Source organism: Eucalyptus grandis, chromosome 7 (genome assembly GCF_016545825.1).
Source record: "Eucalyptus grandis isolate ANBG69807.140 chromosome 7, ASM1654582v1, whole genome shotgun sequence".
In the NCBI taxonomy this organism is placed as follows: Eukaryota; Viridiplantae; Streptophyta; class Magnoliopsida; order Myrtales; family Myrtaceae; genus Eucalyptus; species Eucalyptus grandis.
The window spans coordinates 31,866,108-31,881,524 of NC_052618.1; the positions used below are offsets into that span (position 1 = coordinate 31,866,108).

At 37.9% G+C, this 15,417-nt stretch overlaps 1 protein-coding gene and 1 pseudogene across 1 annotated transcript; one reads left to right on the top strand and one right to left on the bottom strand.

Annotated features, from left to right (window-relative positions):
* The first annotated feature begins 3,423 nt into the window (after window positions 1-3,423).
* LOC120296075 (rust resistance kinase Lr10-like) lies at window positions 3,424-4,834 on the top strand. Its single transcript, XM_039317725.1, has one exon. It carries the CDS (start codon window positions 3,716-3,718, stop codon window positions 4,832-4,834), a length of 1,119 nt encoding a protein of 372 aa, XP_039173659.1. The 5' UTR covers window positions 3,424-3,715.
* A 1,819-nt stretch (window positions 4,835-6,653) lies between these two features.
* LOC120296076 lies at window positions 6,654-10,195 on the bottom strand (annotated as a pseudogene).
* Between the last annotated feature and the right edge of the window lie 5,222 nt (window positions 10,196-15,417).

Sequence of the window (15,417 nt, forward strand, 5' to 3'; positions counted from 1 at the left end):
TTGCTCAATTGTTTCTTCAATAACTCAATTCTTGAAGTATTCTTGTCAACAATCAGCATATCATCAACATAATGCAAGATAATAATAAAGTCATCATCAAAAAAATTTTGAACAAACACACAGTTATCCAATGAAGTCTTCTTATAGCCCTACTTTGCTATAATTGACGCAAACTTTTTATATTTCTGAAAGGCCGCCCGACCTGACCCGAATTCAGAAGATCCGTATCCAGAATGGTCGTCCCTTGGAGACCAGACCCGACGGCCCAAATTAAGAAGATCCAGAATAGCATGTCCATCGAAGACCTGACCCAACCCAACTCGTTTTCCCTCCCCACCCTCTTTTCTCTCCTGCATGCATAGAGGATAGAGGACTCGAGAAAGTTACTCGGGGAAGAAGGAAGCAATGGAAGAAGCTCCGAGCTTGCCACCACAGCCGCTGATTGGCGACCCGCTGACCAACTCGTCCGCCTCCTTCTCATCCTTGGGCGACCTCGCCCACGAGCTCGCCTCCTTCGAGGACCTCACCAGCCGTGGGTCATGGCGGTCCGTCCTCGACAAAGGTCACCCACGCCCGGTCCCTCTCCCTCCTCCGCCACCCCCACGACCACCTCAACAACCTCTCCTACAACGCCCTCGCCCTCGCCAACTGACCTGACCCGACAGGCCCGAATTCAGAAGATCCGGATCCAGAATAGTCGGTCCGTTGGTGACCCGACCCGTTTTCCCTCCCCCACCCTTTTCTCTTTTCTCTTCCTGCGTGCGCAGAGGGGAGAGGTCTTGAGAAAACTACTCGGGGGGAAGAAGGGAAGCCATGGAAGAAGCTTCGACCTCGCCACCGCCATTGCTGCCACCGCCGCCCCCACCACCGCTGACGATCTAATAATACCTTAAGATTGTTGAGAAAATTTTATTACTGATGAAGATAGAGCAATAGTTGATAGTGCTTTGATGCTTTGATGTGTGATAACGATCACTATCCTTAAGGTATTATTTGCCTATATTATTGTTGTCGTGGGTTTAGAACAAATAGGATATACATCAAAGATGGAGATAAATGAGTTCAACAATTACTCAATTTCTCCATTGGAATTTCACATTGAATGTATTGTCAAAGTTCTGTGTGAAAATTGAACAAGAGAGAGTTACAAAAAGGTAGTTGTTTGAATAGTTATGATGAACAATATATGATTTAGTGCTACGAACAATTTTAGGGCTTCATTTATTTCTCGAAAAATGAATAATTCGAAAAGTAATTTCCTAAAAACAATTCATCATATTGCTTATAAGTATGAATAAAAGAAAAATATTTTCTTTGTTAACGAAATTCAAAATATAAATATTTTTTATTAGTTAATTATTTAAAGTGATATAAATTATTATTTAAAAAATATTTGTTAAAACATTTATTTTTCATAAAATAAATCCATCTTAAGACGAATGATTATGTGTCAATAGGAAGTGATTGATAGGGAGAGAGAGATGGACTTGTTTGTGGATGGGGTTGAGATGGACCCAAAAATTACGTCGAGAGAGTTGACGAAAAGTCAAATGGGAAAAAATCATCTCTAATTTTTTCATGGGTGTAAATGATGTATTTGCGTTGGCCGGCTGTGTACTTGCCCCCGTATGAATGCGCAAGTCATAGGGAAAAATCATCTCTGACTTTTTATGGGTGCAATGCAATTTCCTAGATGCACCCAAACTTCGACCCAAACTTCACGTCGTGAATTTTCTAGATGGACTGCATTTACGCGTTGGCCAGCTGGGTACTCACCCCCCGACGTCGCTGCACTTCTTTGATTTATTGAATTGTGTGCATTTGTTGGGTTGACTGACTTGGGCTTTTCGTATGGGGCAAGGCGACTCCAAAGTCAAGGATCATCCCAACCACTTCCAATCTTTTTAAATTGTGCCTCCTCCGCACACAGAGCAATTCTTCACCGATTACTCTTCGCCCAAAGACAAACAGACACATGATTGATGCTCTTAACTCCATGGATACCTATCAAGCATTGCTACTCATTCTTGTTCTATTGCAACCGTTGACTAGCACTGCAAAGCCAAGTAATCAGCTGTGCGTCGCTTCATCCTGTGGTGATATTCACAATATAAGCTATCCATTTCGACTGAAGAGTGATTCAAAAGGATGTGGTTTATCAAGATACGAGCTGGCTTGTGAAAGTAATCGCACTGTTATGTACTTTGATAGTGGCAGATACTATGTGCAGTCTCTCGATAATTCCACTAAGCAAATCAGATTGGTAGATGACGGGATTCACAGGGGCAATTGCTTATCTCTCCCTCGTCACTTTCTGAGACATTTCGATTTGTCCTTGAAAAGGCTATACTACCCACTCAATAGTTTGGTGACTGTGGTCATTGTGAACTGCTCAAAGCCGGTTAGTTCTTCATTTTACATTACTATTAATCCATCTTGCACTGTGGGGTTGTATCCTTCTAACACATCATCGAGTTGGAAGTTGTATGCTGTGGCCAATCCAAAAGCATCATATGTTAAGGACTTTTGCACCATTCATAGCTGGACCTAGGTATCAAATTATTCTGCGACTGATGAGCAGATAAATAGTAGCCTCTACAACTACGAGCAAATCCATAACATCATGGCCAATGGATTTCTTCTCAACACGATTTCCTGCTTTTCTATATTCGATTTCCGTGACTACCTCAAGTATCAGGGTTGCAGATTCACCACCCAGAGACTTTTATTTTACCTCTTTGATCTCCCTAGCATCGTCGGAAATCAGGATTGCAGAGTCAAGTTTTATTATGGCAGTAAGCATCGATTGACAATGAAACTTTACCGCAATTTTGCATGATTGTGCACACTCTTTCACTTGTTACTTTCTCCTCAAAATTCAAATACGTAAAAATTATTTCAAATCCAAGAAAATCATGACGAAGTATACATGTTAGTATAGGGCAACATCTATGTATTTGAAAGATTTCAGGAGCTTTGTGTTACATATTGTAGTCAAAATGTAGGAGTTGCAGAATTGGCAAAAAAGAAGAAGTGATATTAGAAGTCACCACAATAGACCCAGCATCAACTGCACACATAAATAAGTCTAGATTATACTTCCTTTCCACTGGACGATAGAATTCCCGTTGTAAAAAAGGAGGGTCATTATTCGAGCAGCCACATGACTAGTTTTTTGTCGGCATAGAGTTCAGATTTTCTTGTTTTCTTAATTAGTCACTTAACTAACATTCTAAGAAACACTTGTACTAGCAAATTCTGTAAAAAAATTACATTTACCTATTCATGGAGAAACAAAATTATCAATTAAAAATGAAAATCACATTTTCTTTGTATTTGTTGACTGCTAAAAAGCAAAAGGAATTTTTTGTATCGTCGATCATTTATGTGAAACAAAGCTTATTATTTCTTGCGAGTGCACGCATCCCACTTTTCATATTCTTTTAGACAAAACTCAACTTGCACAAAGTAGTTAGCTACTACTCTGTTTCCTCGTGAGTTTTGTTTTCTAGACTTCTTTTCCTTCAATTCCTTTTCAAATCATTCATTCCTTTCACAGGTCTCCTAGGTTGGATGACCGTTGGAATAACTGAGGATTTTATATGTCTACTGGGTAAGCCACAATTATTTGTTCTTAAAATAATTAAGAAAACCTTATTCTAACCTATCAGAATTATTTTCAGTGTATTTTTGTGGAGCAAAGTTTGTAATTGGGATGCCATTTTTCGGGATATTTCTAATCTACACCTACAAAAGAAGGCACTTAGCAATGGACAAGAATATCGAAGAATTTTTGCAGGCTCACAACAACTTTTTGCCCATAAGGTACTCTTACTCGAATATTAAAAAGATCACTGCAAATTTTAAGCACAAACTAGGAGAAGGGGGATATGGTTCCGTGTACAAAGGAACGCTCCGAAGCGGCAATGAAGTGGCCATCAAGATTTTGAAGCAGTCTAAGGCCCAAGGCCAAGATTTTATCAATGAAGTGGCTACTATTGGAAGAATTTACCATGTTAATGTAGTGCAACTCATTGGTTTTTGCTTTGAAGGCTCGAAACAAGCTCTTGTGTATGATCTCATGTCGAATGGATCCTTGGATAAGCAAATTTTCAGTGAGGAAGGTGATAAGTTTCTCAATTACAAGAAAATATATGAGATTGCTCTTGGGGTGGCGAGAGGGATTGAATACTTACATCGGGGGTGTGACATGCAAATACTACACTTTGATATCAAGCCTCACAATATTCTTTTAGACAAGAATTTCACTCCGAAAGTTTCTGACTTTGGACTACCAAAACTTTATCCTGCTAATTATAGCATAATCTCATTGACTGCTGCAAGAGGGACCTTAGGATATATGACACCAGAGTTGTTTTACAGAAACATCGGTGGTATATCTTATAAAGCGGATGTCTATAGCTTCGGCATGTTGCTCATGGATATGGCAGGTAGAAGGAAGAATATAGATGCAAATGCAGAACACTCAAGCCAAATTTATTTTCCATTGTGGGTGTATGACCAAGTCAATGAAGAAAAAAGTGTTGAAATAGAAATTGTAGCAGAGGAAAGGAAGGTGATAAAAAAGATGATAATAGTTGCATTCTGGTGTATACAATTAAATCCTGACCATCGACCTTCAATGAACAAAGTCCTAGAAATGCTTGAAGGAGATATTGATGAACTTCATATGCCTCCAAAACCGCTTATTTATCCACTTGATGTGCCAATTAACAATGATGAAGCTGAGATGGAGCTAGAAACATTCTCAACTTCATCAAGTACCCCGATAATTTATACTAGTTTTCCTTTGGGAGATATCAATGGTGTTTAGAGTTCCATGCATAGTTATCGGAAATGTTTTGTGTGTATTTGTTATATGTCCCACAATCTAGTGTCATGTTAGGAGGGACTTGAGATGATTTAGCTCAACAGAGATTACTTTTGAGATTGTCTTCTTCTAGCTCTTAGGCTAATGTTGTCTTATTGTATTTCATATAGTTTATTCTCTTGCATCCTCCTTCGAAAAGATAAACACATTGGTAAGAGGGCAAGGACAAAAATGATGGGTGAAGGTAATGGACATTGAGAATTTTTCTCCTTTGGTTCTGTTTCGGATAGGAGCGCCTTGGAGTTCACGAACTCTTTGGAGAATGATCTGGTCTTGATTCCTTCCGAGCCATCTCCGTGGATTTGCTCTTTCTGGATGGTTCGATTTGAACTTTCAATCCTTAAGGAAAGGTGCAGAATCAGTGGCTTGTTATTCTTTTGGCTTTCTTTGCTTCAGTAGAAGCTGCTACGTCTGCATTTTGGATTGTTTCCTCATTTTCCTCAGCTTCTACAAACCAATGAGAATCTTCAAATTGGCCATGGTTACCGTTCTGCCAACCGAATTTTTATTTTCCCTTTTTCCTGTACTTAGTTTTGTTGTCCTTAGATTACGCTCCTTGACGATATGATACATGACAAATGTATACTAAATAAAAAAGATCATTAAAATAATTTTTTACTTGGTAAATAAAAAGTCGCCTTTTAAGTGAATTGCCATGCTTCTTTTTTTTTTCTTCAATGAAGCTACTGATCAAATGTAAGAATCTAACCAACTGAGCATGATCTGTTCACTGGCACAAACGATGTATATTGTGACAAAGTACCTAACTTGAGATTAGTAAGAGATTGAGAGTCTCGTCACTTCAAATGTCATTTCATCGTTCTAGTCGGAACATTAGAATAACCACAGAATTCAGAAGCAGATAAAGACGTAAGGAGGTCTTTGCAGGCATCTGAATCCCCAGGCTGGGGGTAAGTGTGCCGTAGCAACCAAAACATCACACTGCATGAAACATACAGTTTCCTCCGAGGCCCCAATTCTTAAATAAATGGTAAGGAATTTGTTTCTGCTGGAAGAAGAAATTGAAATGAGAAGAGAAATGACTGAGGGTATTTATTAAAACCATAAAATGTTTCACACACAATCTTGGACTGGAAGGATTCATCTACTAATGAAACTGATGCAGTGCCAGAAACTGAACACTTCTGTCAGTATCTCAACTCTACTTGTGGAGTAAATAATTTACACCTCCAATGTATCAAATGGAAGCCTAAAAACAAAACAAGTTGACCAACGATGAGCGGTCTTAAGTCCAATTCTGCACCGGTCCATTGATGATCATCATTATCTTGAAGATAGCAGCAGCTTACACTGGTCCATTATAAACAACCTTCGCAGCTGAGTACAGACCTAGCATCATCTGCCAAGGAAGTTTAGACACAATCATTTATGGCCTCATTACATATTAGTTCACATCCATTTCCTAAAGATAATAGGAATCCAGCATCATGCTTAAACTAATGAAAGTTTTTCCAATTTATTCTGTTTGTGTCTTGGATAGCAAAATATAGTGCAAAATGCAGCTCTACAGTATTCTCAGCACACTCATTAGCTTGTACCTATTGAGAAAAGGTATCATGTTCAGAAACAGCCTCTACAAGTTGCACGATTGCTTTCCTTGATGAGTCGCACTGGTTTCCATTACACCAATTTGTTTCTTATCTACTCTACTGAAATTATTGAAATTAACAGAACAAAAGAAGTAGAATCAAACCAAATTGATAGAATATCCAAGAATGCATAAATTTCCTGCCGTCTTTATTTAAAGAATATTAATACCTGCAACTCCAATTAAATCAAACATCAAAGGTATGTTCGAATCTGTCTCGACAGTGGCTTTTGCTGCTGCAATACTGACTGAGATGGCTTGTATAATGTTCAAACCTTCACATATCGATGAGAGTGTAGCACCCACCAAGCAATCGCCAGCCCTGGTAAGCTACTTAACAGATGCAGGAAGGCCAGGAAGATGCAAAGCAAAGAGATGAGAGGTTCCCTCGATATGTTTGGCATCATGAAACTTTTGTGAAGGGCAATAAGGTGAGATCAATTTGTGGAGTTCTGAACTTATGCCAAGGCATTGGGGTTTCTCCACAACAGCTCTCGTCAATATAGACCCCTCTTTAGAGCATAGAAATACTCCACAAGCGCCTATGGTTACGACTACAATTTTTATGCCCCTCCCAAGCAAAAGAATTATTGTGGGTTTTAGCATATGATGTGAGATTCTGCAGGACAATTCTTTTCACTCTTATACCTTTCACTCAAACCATGTAACTTCCCAGGAGATAGAGCATCTGCCATTGCAAAGAGCTCATCTTCATTGGGAGATACGTAAGTTACCTGCAAAGAGCCTACTCTGTGTCAGTAGCAGATCTTCAAGATGAAACTTTGAGAATCTAGGAAGCACTTAATGCCACTCTCAAACTATGCCCATGTGAGCTGAATTTCGTTTCTCCTAATGTCATTGTTTTCATAGCTCAAAGGGATGCCAAAACCAAGAAGTCAACTATGTAAACCAGTAACACTTTATTTCATGCCTGATTGATATGAACTCGACGCGGGCAATTTTTCTAAAAGTGAGATCTTGTCAAAGTTTAACAATATCACAAACATGAATCAATTGCATATGATGTACGATTTATAATTTCCTAGTTGATTTAAGAAAAGATTATGTGGGTATCACTCTTAAATGTATTCACTATGGAAAAGTTTCCTTCAACTCATCTAGACTGCAAATTAATATCCTCGTGGAAGCATCACATCACCAGCAATCCTGACTCCTGGAAATATAATCAGCAGGCTATGAATTGGACATGCATTATTAACGAATGTCTATGCAAAGCCACTAAATTTTGTTTCAATATGCTACATGCAGAATTCTCCAACCTAAACCACAACTTTGACCATTTTTCTCCATATCCATGCAGATGGTAAGCAATTCTATGAAATATGTTGAAAACGACTGCTATCATTTTCCAGCATACATAACTAATGGTCTGCGTTAATCAATTTGAAGCACTAAACTTTTCTCATCATAGCAATTCCCATTTTGCTCTCTTTCGGTATGGTGCTAAGGATGATGGTAATCAACTACTCCATTGGCAATCGAGTCAGAAATTTGAGATTGAGATCTCATGAATTCTATAAAATGTATTATTGAACTTATCCAATTGTTTATCAACTTCAGACTTAAATAAGTTTACTCAGCACATAGAAAGCAGCACAAAAGAAAGTAAATGCACATCACAAGGCGAAGCACTCACATACTTCACAATAGAAGCAATTTTTTTGGATGTGGCAACCGATGCTGGTTCAAACCACAGAGGAATGTTATCTCCTGCAGCCACTGCAGACAAAATTCAAATAAAAACCAAGTGAATTCTGAAGAGCTTTCTATTGACTTAGAGTAGATCATACAATCAAGTCAGATGAAAAATCAAAGCAGGTCGAATCTTTAGAATTACATTGACAAGAAGCTTCAAGAGCATGATCATTGAGGTTAGCATCAACCATCACTACTGAAGCAGAAGAGATCTCATATCTAAATTGTTAAATCCACCCAGCAGTGAGAAATTTCTCCTAAAGGTCAACCGTGAGTGCCTTTATTGATCTTAGAAAGAACACAAGTATGCCTGCTCAACCTTATATGTTTTTAGCAAAATTAACTTACAATTGACTCAAAGCTTGCAACACCAGCAGCTACCTCACCATTTGGATCGAGTACACAGCAGACCACAGCAGTTGTAATATCTTGGGTTTGAAGGATACCTGCCTTGGAATTGCTGAGTTTAAGAACAAGAAGCACATTCATGAATAGCACATGCATCTCTATAACTTATTTGAAGCCAAAAAAACAGGAGAGTAGCTAGTTCATTGTTATAGCGAAGTAAAAGAGAACGCTTAGAAAAATAAATTTTAGTGTAGTTACCTGCCTGTAAAGGTAAATATAGCAAAATTTCATCACTATTATCTATTTAGTAGATTTTACTAGCCATGTCAGACAAGCAGTTAAACTGAGCATGTTAACCTTCAATAGGACGCCCAGTAGATCTCCCATGCTCCAACAAGTGATTCCCTGATACATAGGGCACAGGATAATGTTAGCAAAATCGTGCGAAGACACAGAAACCTCAACAAGAAAACCAATAAATAAAGAAACGACAGAGAATTTGCCGCCTTGGCAAGTGGCCTACAACCATATGAAGGATGAACAGACATTCACTACATCAAGGTGGAGCAAATAAAAAAGAAAAACATTCTCAAATATTAGTACCTTTAATATATACAGTTTACTCGCAAATTCTCAATCTGAAAAGTGAAGACAACATTTGGCAAAATCCTAATGGCCAATTCTAATTACTCGCAGACCTCCAGAAAGATCTCAACTTGGGATGTCCTCAAAATTTTTTGATCCTGATTAGAATCAGGCTGGCATACCCCAAGAATTCCAGTTACAATAAACAGATGAGTGTTTAAAAAAATGACTATTTCTTCTCATAAAAATTATTAGGCTTGACCATATATACGTTGTGAATCTAAAGGAAACTCTCTCAAATTACAACAGAAGCAGATAGGATGGACATAGACATAGTCAAGGTTCAAAACAAAATTACGCACTTTTACTGAGAAAAGATGGTAGGTTCTTTACTTTTATCACGTTTTTTAATAAAGATGGAGCTAAAGGATTTATCTAGTATTTTTCTCCATGTCCCATGGCTTAAGACAAGAAGGAAATTGAACAAGACCAATATCAGATAACCTTTATGCTGAAACTCTACAAAACATTATGTCCTAGGTCGCCATGCATCGAGTTCATATGCCAAAATAATTAATTGAGCCAAAATGGTGCCTCAGAAAGTCTTGCTGAAACAGAAAGTGCGTAGGCTAATTCAGATGTGCTATACTTTTTTTTTTTTTTTTTTTTTTTTTTTGGGGTCAAAAGATGTGCCATACTAACCTGCCATGTCAAGGCCCACAGCACTGATGAAGAAGGGCTTTCCTCCCAGCTTCGACATGCAATTGGCAATATTCCTTGCGACACCTCCTAAAACATAGTGAAACTAAAAGACCACTGTCAGACATAGACTTGCACAGAAAGTACTGAACAGTGTAGTGTGTTCTCACGTAGGTTCTCAACTGATGCTGTCAGCATAGAAGGTTCTGGAGATGTGTAGTATTTAGGGGCAGAGTAAGAAACCTGATACCGGTAATTACCAATATCTTCACCACGGGGTCAATGGTTGGATCTCCATCTTTCCATCTATGAAAAATTTCATGCTCAGATGAGCTGCACTTCCTCATTCTCCTTGAAGGCCGCCTGTCATCCTCATCTTGCGGAGGGGTATGGCACTTTTTGCACTGGCAATCTAGATCCCAGCAGCAATGAGCTGTATGAGGATCCTTGAAGTACAGGGTTGTCCTTTAGAGTCAAAAGACTCTATTCCAACTCTTTCTCTTTCACCTTCATCTTCTTGTATGTATGGCTGCATCATCAAGATTGTAGGAAAAATTGAAGAAGAGCCTTCTTTCTTTTCTCTTGAGTGATCCTTTACAACCATTGAAGGAAAAAGCAAAGCGTATAGCACCAAAGTGAAGGTGCTACAGCCTCGTTGGAGCCACTTACGCAGGAACTCAGGAGAGATTTAAAGGTTCACAAAGTGTCCATGTAGCTGGAAATGGATGTTGATCAAAGCAGGTTGACCAAACGTATTCGCTTGACATACTTTGGAGTACAGTGAATAAGCTTTCTTATAGAATTTATTGGTGAAAAAGAAGCAAGTTTAACTCAAGCAAAATATGGATTCACAAGAGGGATAGATATTATAGATCTTATTCTCATTGAGGTAAGATATCTCATTAAAATAGTTGTTCTTGGAGGCGTTGGATTAAAGAGGTAGGGATCAAGAGTAATAAAGCATCTACACATTTAGTAGTGCTGCTTTCTGAGGATCCACAGTCTTGATGGGATAATTCTTCCTCTTAGTAATGACGCATTATCAGACCGATTTTTTTTATGAAGATAGCTATGATATCATGAAGGGTTAATGTATCAACAAATGACTATTTGAGATAGAAATATTATCCCACTACACAGCCCTTCCCTTGGCCTCTCAAAGGGACTGTTTTTTTTTTGGTCTTTAGACGCCATCCAAAATTATAAGGCTCGTAGAACTCAGAAACATTTGGAACCATAGGATCCATAGAGCGGCAAGTGGAGAGCAAACTCGTGAAACCATACTTCAACTTATCGGACTAATCGTGCAACTCTAAACTTTTAATGACATCAGCCTTCAAGAATGAGAAAAGTGTTTTAGAAATCCATAACAATGTGTATATAGGCCATAAGTTTACAAACTCCAAGTCTCATCCAACTGCTTAGAAAAGCTAGCCTTATATAAGCAAGGTTGAGGACAATACAAACTTTTGTTACTAAAATAATACTAATACACCGCCATCGAAAAATTGCTCTTACAGGACAATAATTCACACTTTTAGGAAAGAGATGTCAGATAAAGCAAACAAAACACTTTGGCTTATACTAATGGCCAACAATACTATATTTTGGGCTAGTGGGCAAAACGCTGGAGCTGCACAGTATCCATATTCAATCATGGCAACTCTCCGCTAGCAAAATGGTGCACAGAGTTCAAAACCACGCCATAAACGTAACTTTACCAAGAGCAGAGAATGCCCTTTCGATCTTTGTACACAACAACTAGATGACTTTGTGCATCATGTTCCAAGATAGATTCCTCGTCCAAAGTTAGTCAAACTCCTTCCAGATACCTGGGTGACTAGTTACGAAAAGCTCTATAAAAAAGTTTAGCCTATAGAGTCTTTAGAGTAAGAATTCACCAAGAAAAAGCACGTTAGTGTGGTCAACAAAATTGATCACTCAAGAGAAAATGAGAAAAACTCTTATTCCATCCTTCCTACAATCTTGACGATGCAGCCTCACGTACTAGAAGAAGAAGGTGAAGGAGAAAGACTTAAAATAGAGCCTATCAACTATCAAGTACTACTCCTTGTATACTTCAATGATCCTCATATAGGCCATTGTTTTTTGGGATTTGGATTGCCGGTGTGAGAATTGCCAGCCCTCTAGAAGACGAGGATGACAAGCCTTCCAAGAGAAAGAAGTGCAGCTCATTCGAGCATGGAATTTTTCATAGAGGAAAAGACAGAGATACAACCATTGGACCCCTTGGAGAATATAGTCGTAGTACCCACATCCAGTATCTTGCTTTGCCACCTACCATTACAAATATCCAAAACCTTCTCCGCCACCACCATCCAAGCAGAAACCCACTCCTCCAAAGACCAAACCACCTACTTCTAAAACAGTTTCTCCCATCCACAAACGTATCCTTAAATGGATAAAAGTTGACACAAGACTCTGCGTCCTATTATATATCTTCACAATCCTAATGTTTCTGCAATTCAACCTTTCTCATTCTATATGACTAGTCGGGTCTATCCTCCATTCCTGCGTTATCTTTATATGATGCTCTCCTATAATTTTTGGCTAGGTTGTCCGTGTTATTGAAAGAGACGAGCGTCAACCCATATTACAGAGACTAGCACTTGTTAGATTACTCCAGCAACTTCAATATTTCCCCAAATGTACCAAATTAGAGCACTCCCATCTCTCTTTCAACTGAACTCCAGACTAAGAGCACAAAAACTTGATGCCCGATTTGGCATTTTTTAGCAGCCAGCATCAACAAATTTCATCCTTAAACGTGCATTACAAGCAAGGTAAATATCCCACAAAAGACTCTGAACAAACAAATAAGCAAAGAAAAATAAACTTACCTTGCCAGGGGCTGTGGTTCTGGAAGCAGGAGGAGAAAAAGGTTGGGCATGAATGTCCAACACCATACCACCGATTACTACAGCTTCTCTACCATCTCGAAGGCTTAACCGCTCTGCCCTCACTACAGTCTTCATCATCAAAACCAGAAACAGAAAAATAAAAATAAAAATCACGATATCAACTAAGCGCCAACTACTTCGAACATTTTCCGCAAACGAAACAAAAGCAGACGCGCGGGAAGGGAGGAAGAGAGAGAGAGAGAGAGAGAGAGAGAGAGCACACTGACCGGTTGAAGAAGGGAGCTCGCATCAGAAGCTTGTGGTGAAAGATGACGATACAGAGACTGAATCCTCCTCTGAGCTCTGCTCTCCACAGCTATCTCTCCCTCGCTCTGTTGCTTGGCACTCGGTACTCACTGTCTTTGGCTTGTTTTATGGGAAGAAAGACGGACACAGAGACAGAGACGGAGGGTGTGGGTGACCTTTGACTTTAAAAATGAGGCAGTTATTATTATTATTATTAACTAAAAATTGTAATAAAAATCATATACATTCAAATATACATAATTAGATAGAATAGTAAAATTGAACTTATTTTCCCGTATACAACCTAAGAACATTGTAAGGTAAATAAGAGGCAGAACAAAGTATGATCCACCTATGCAAATGGCCATGACCCATAATAGCTTGCATGTAAGTGATGGAATTTAATTGGTGAACTCCAGTTCATAGATTGAAATCCGACTCCCCTACCAATAGTGGTTATCCTTTTTTTAGGATGCTAATTACTTGAACATGAGAGTCAAGAGAATGTATTTCTTTTTGTCTCCATGTTCTCTGAAAAACATAAATGATGCATCACTTTTTTGTAATACTTGTTTAGGTGAATTCGTCTCTTGAAAATGGTGAATGCAATATTCTTTTTACTTAAGAATAAAGTGGAAAAGAGAATTCACATATATTTATGTATGAATAATACTAATGATACAAGAGCTTATTTATAAACCGTTTTAGAAAAATATCTAAAGTAATGAAATATAACAATATCAAATAAAATTAATAAGAATCAATCAAGGAAGATTAATATCTCTAACATCTCTCTCAAACTCAAGGTGACGTAGAAGAGATTAATTGGAATTTCAATAATAGATTTTTAAAAAGCCTAGGTAGATGTGTCTTAGTGAAAACATCAACCATCTAATCAACTGATACAATTTGTGACCCAAACTATTATTTGATACGGGCACCCAAGTGAAGCTCCAAGTAGGATTTTTTCGGTTTCATAGGTTAAGGGCACATGTGGGCACTTTGAAGACTTGAAAATGAGAGCTACTTGACGTGCACCAACATAACCTTTCCTTTTTATAAGATATAGGATGCTAAATTCTAATTTTGGAATATACAAGATGTAAAGCATAATTACCTAGAAAATGTAAGAAGGAAGCTCTCTAGGAAAAATAAAAAGAGGTACAATACAACAACATTTTCTATCTCTAACACAGTTTAGTTAATACAAAAGGGAAATCGGCCGTCGAGATTTTATGATGGCAAGTATCCGATAGCTAAAGGGATAATATGCATGATATCTAGGTTATTGTCATATAGTAAATATAAAAGTATCATAATGTCCGTCTCACCAAATAATCTACATTGCAAATCTCTGTACAAATATAATACTGAACAGGTTGGATGATAATGGGTTGACTCTAAGCCTAACTTTTTGGTATTTTCTCAAGAGTAGAAAATATTGACCTGGCATGAGCATTCTAGGAAAGATTGCCCAAGATTTAGCTTCCTCCACACACAATCTATATGATTGCAATCAAGTTTATCCTTGAATCTAAAGATCTATAAAAATCATATGAGAGGGTGATTCATCTTCATAACACTCGACAAGCTCTCCCCAAGCTCCTCTCTCTCTCTCGAATTTCTAGCTATGTAGGAATCAAGACATGCGTGCGAGAGTGAGAGAAAAAGAGACTTGAGTAGGAATTAAGGAGATGAAAATGGCCACTCTCACACTAGTGTACTTGAATTACTATTTATAAGTTATCATTTTAGTAAACTTTTGGGTAATAAGGACTTCAGATGATAATTGGATGAGATGGCTTGGTAAGTGACATACATCACTTTTTAGGGACCAATAAATGGTTAGCCGTTCAGATAGTGATATTTTCACTAACGAGGTGATTTTAAGATGGTGTCTTGTCAAGTGCTACCTACTCCAAAAAATAGAAAAAAAGTGCTATCATGTTTTGATGGGTGTTCCCGTTGGATTGTGCACTTAATTGGTTGGCATAAATGAAAAACCTTGTTAGGAGTGAATTGGTAAGTTAAACCCACCTCTATCAATCAAAAAACAAAAATTAACTCAAACCTCAATCAACATACTTCTACAATAATATTGAATGATACATAATCACAACTTTCTTAGTTTTGATATAGGATTGTATAAATCACCTAACAAGGCTAAACAATGCTCTGTCATGAGTTGGCTGGTTTGTTTGACCTTTTATAGGACAATTTCGCTGGAGAGCAATAAGGTATAGTCTAGTACTCGTTGCTGATATATTTTTCTTTTTATGGGTCATAAATATATTGAAAATCCTAACACTTATCATTAAATACAATTAAATGATAAAATTTTTAAGAAGTGTAACAAAATTCTAATATTTGTGATGAAAATACAATCAAGCTCTAAATTTTCA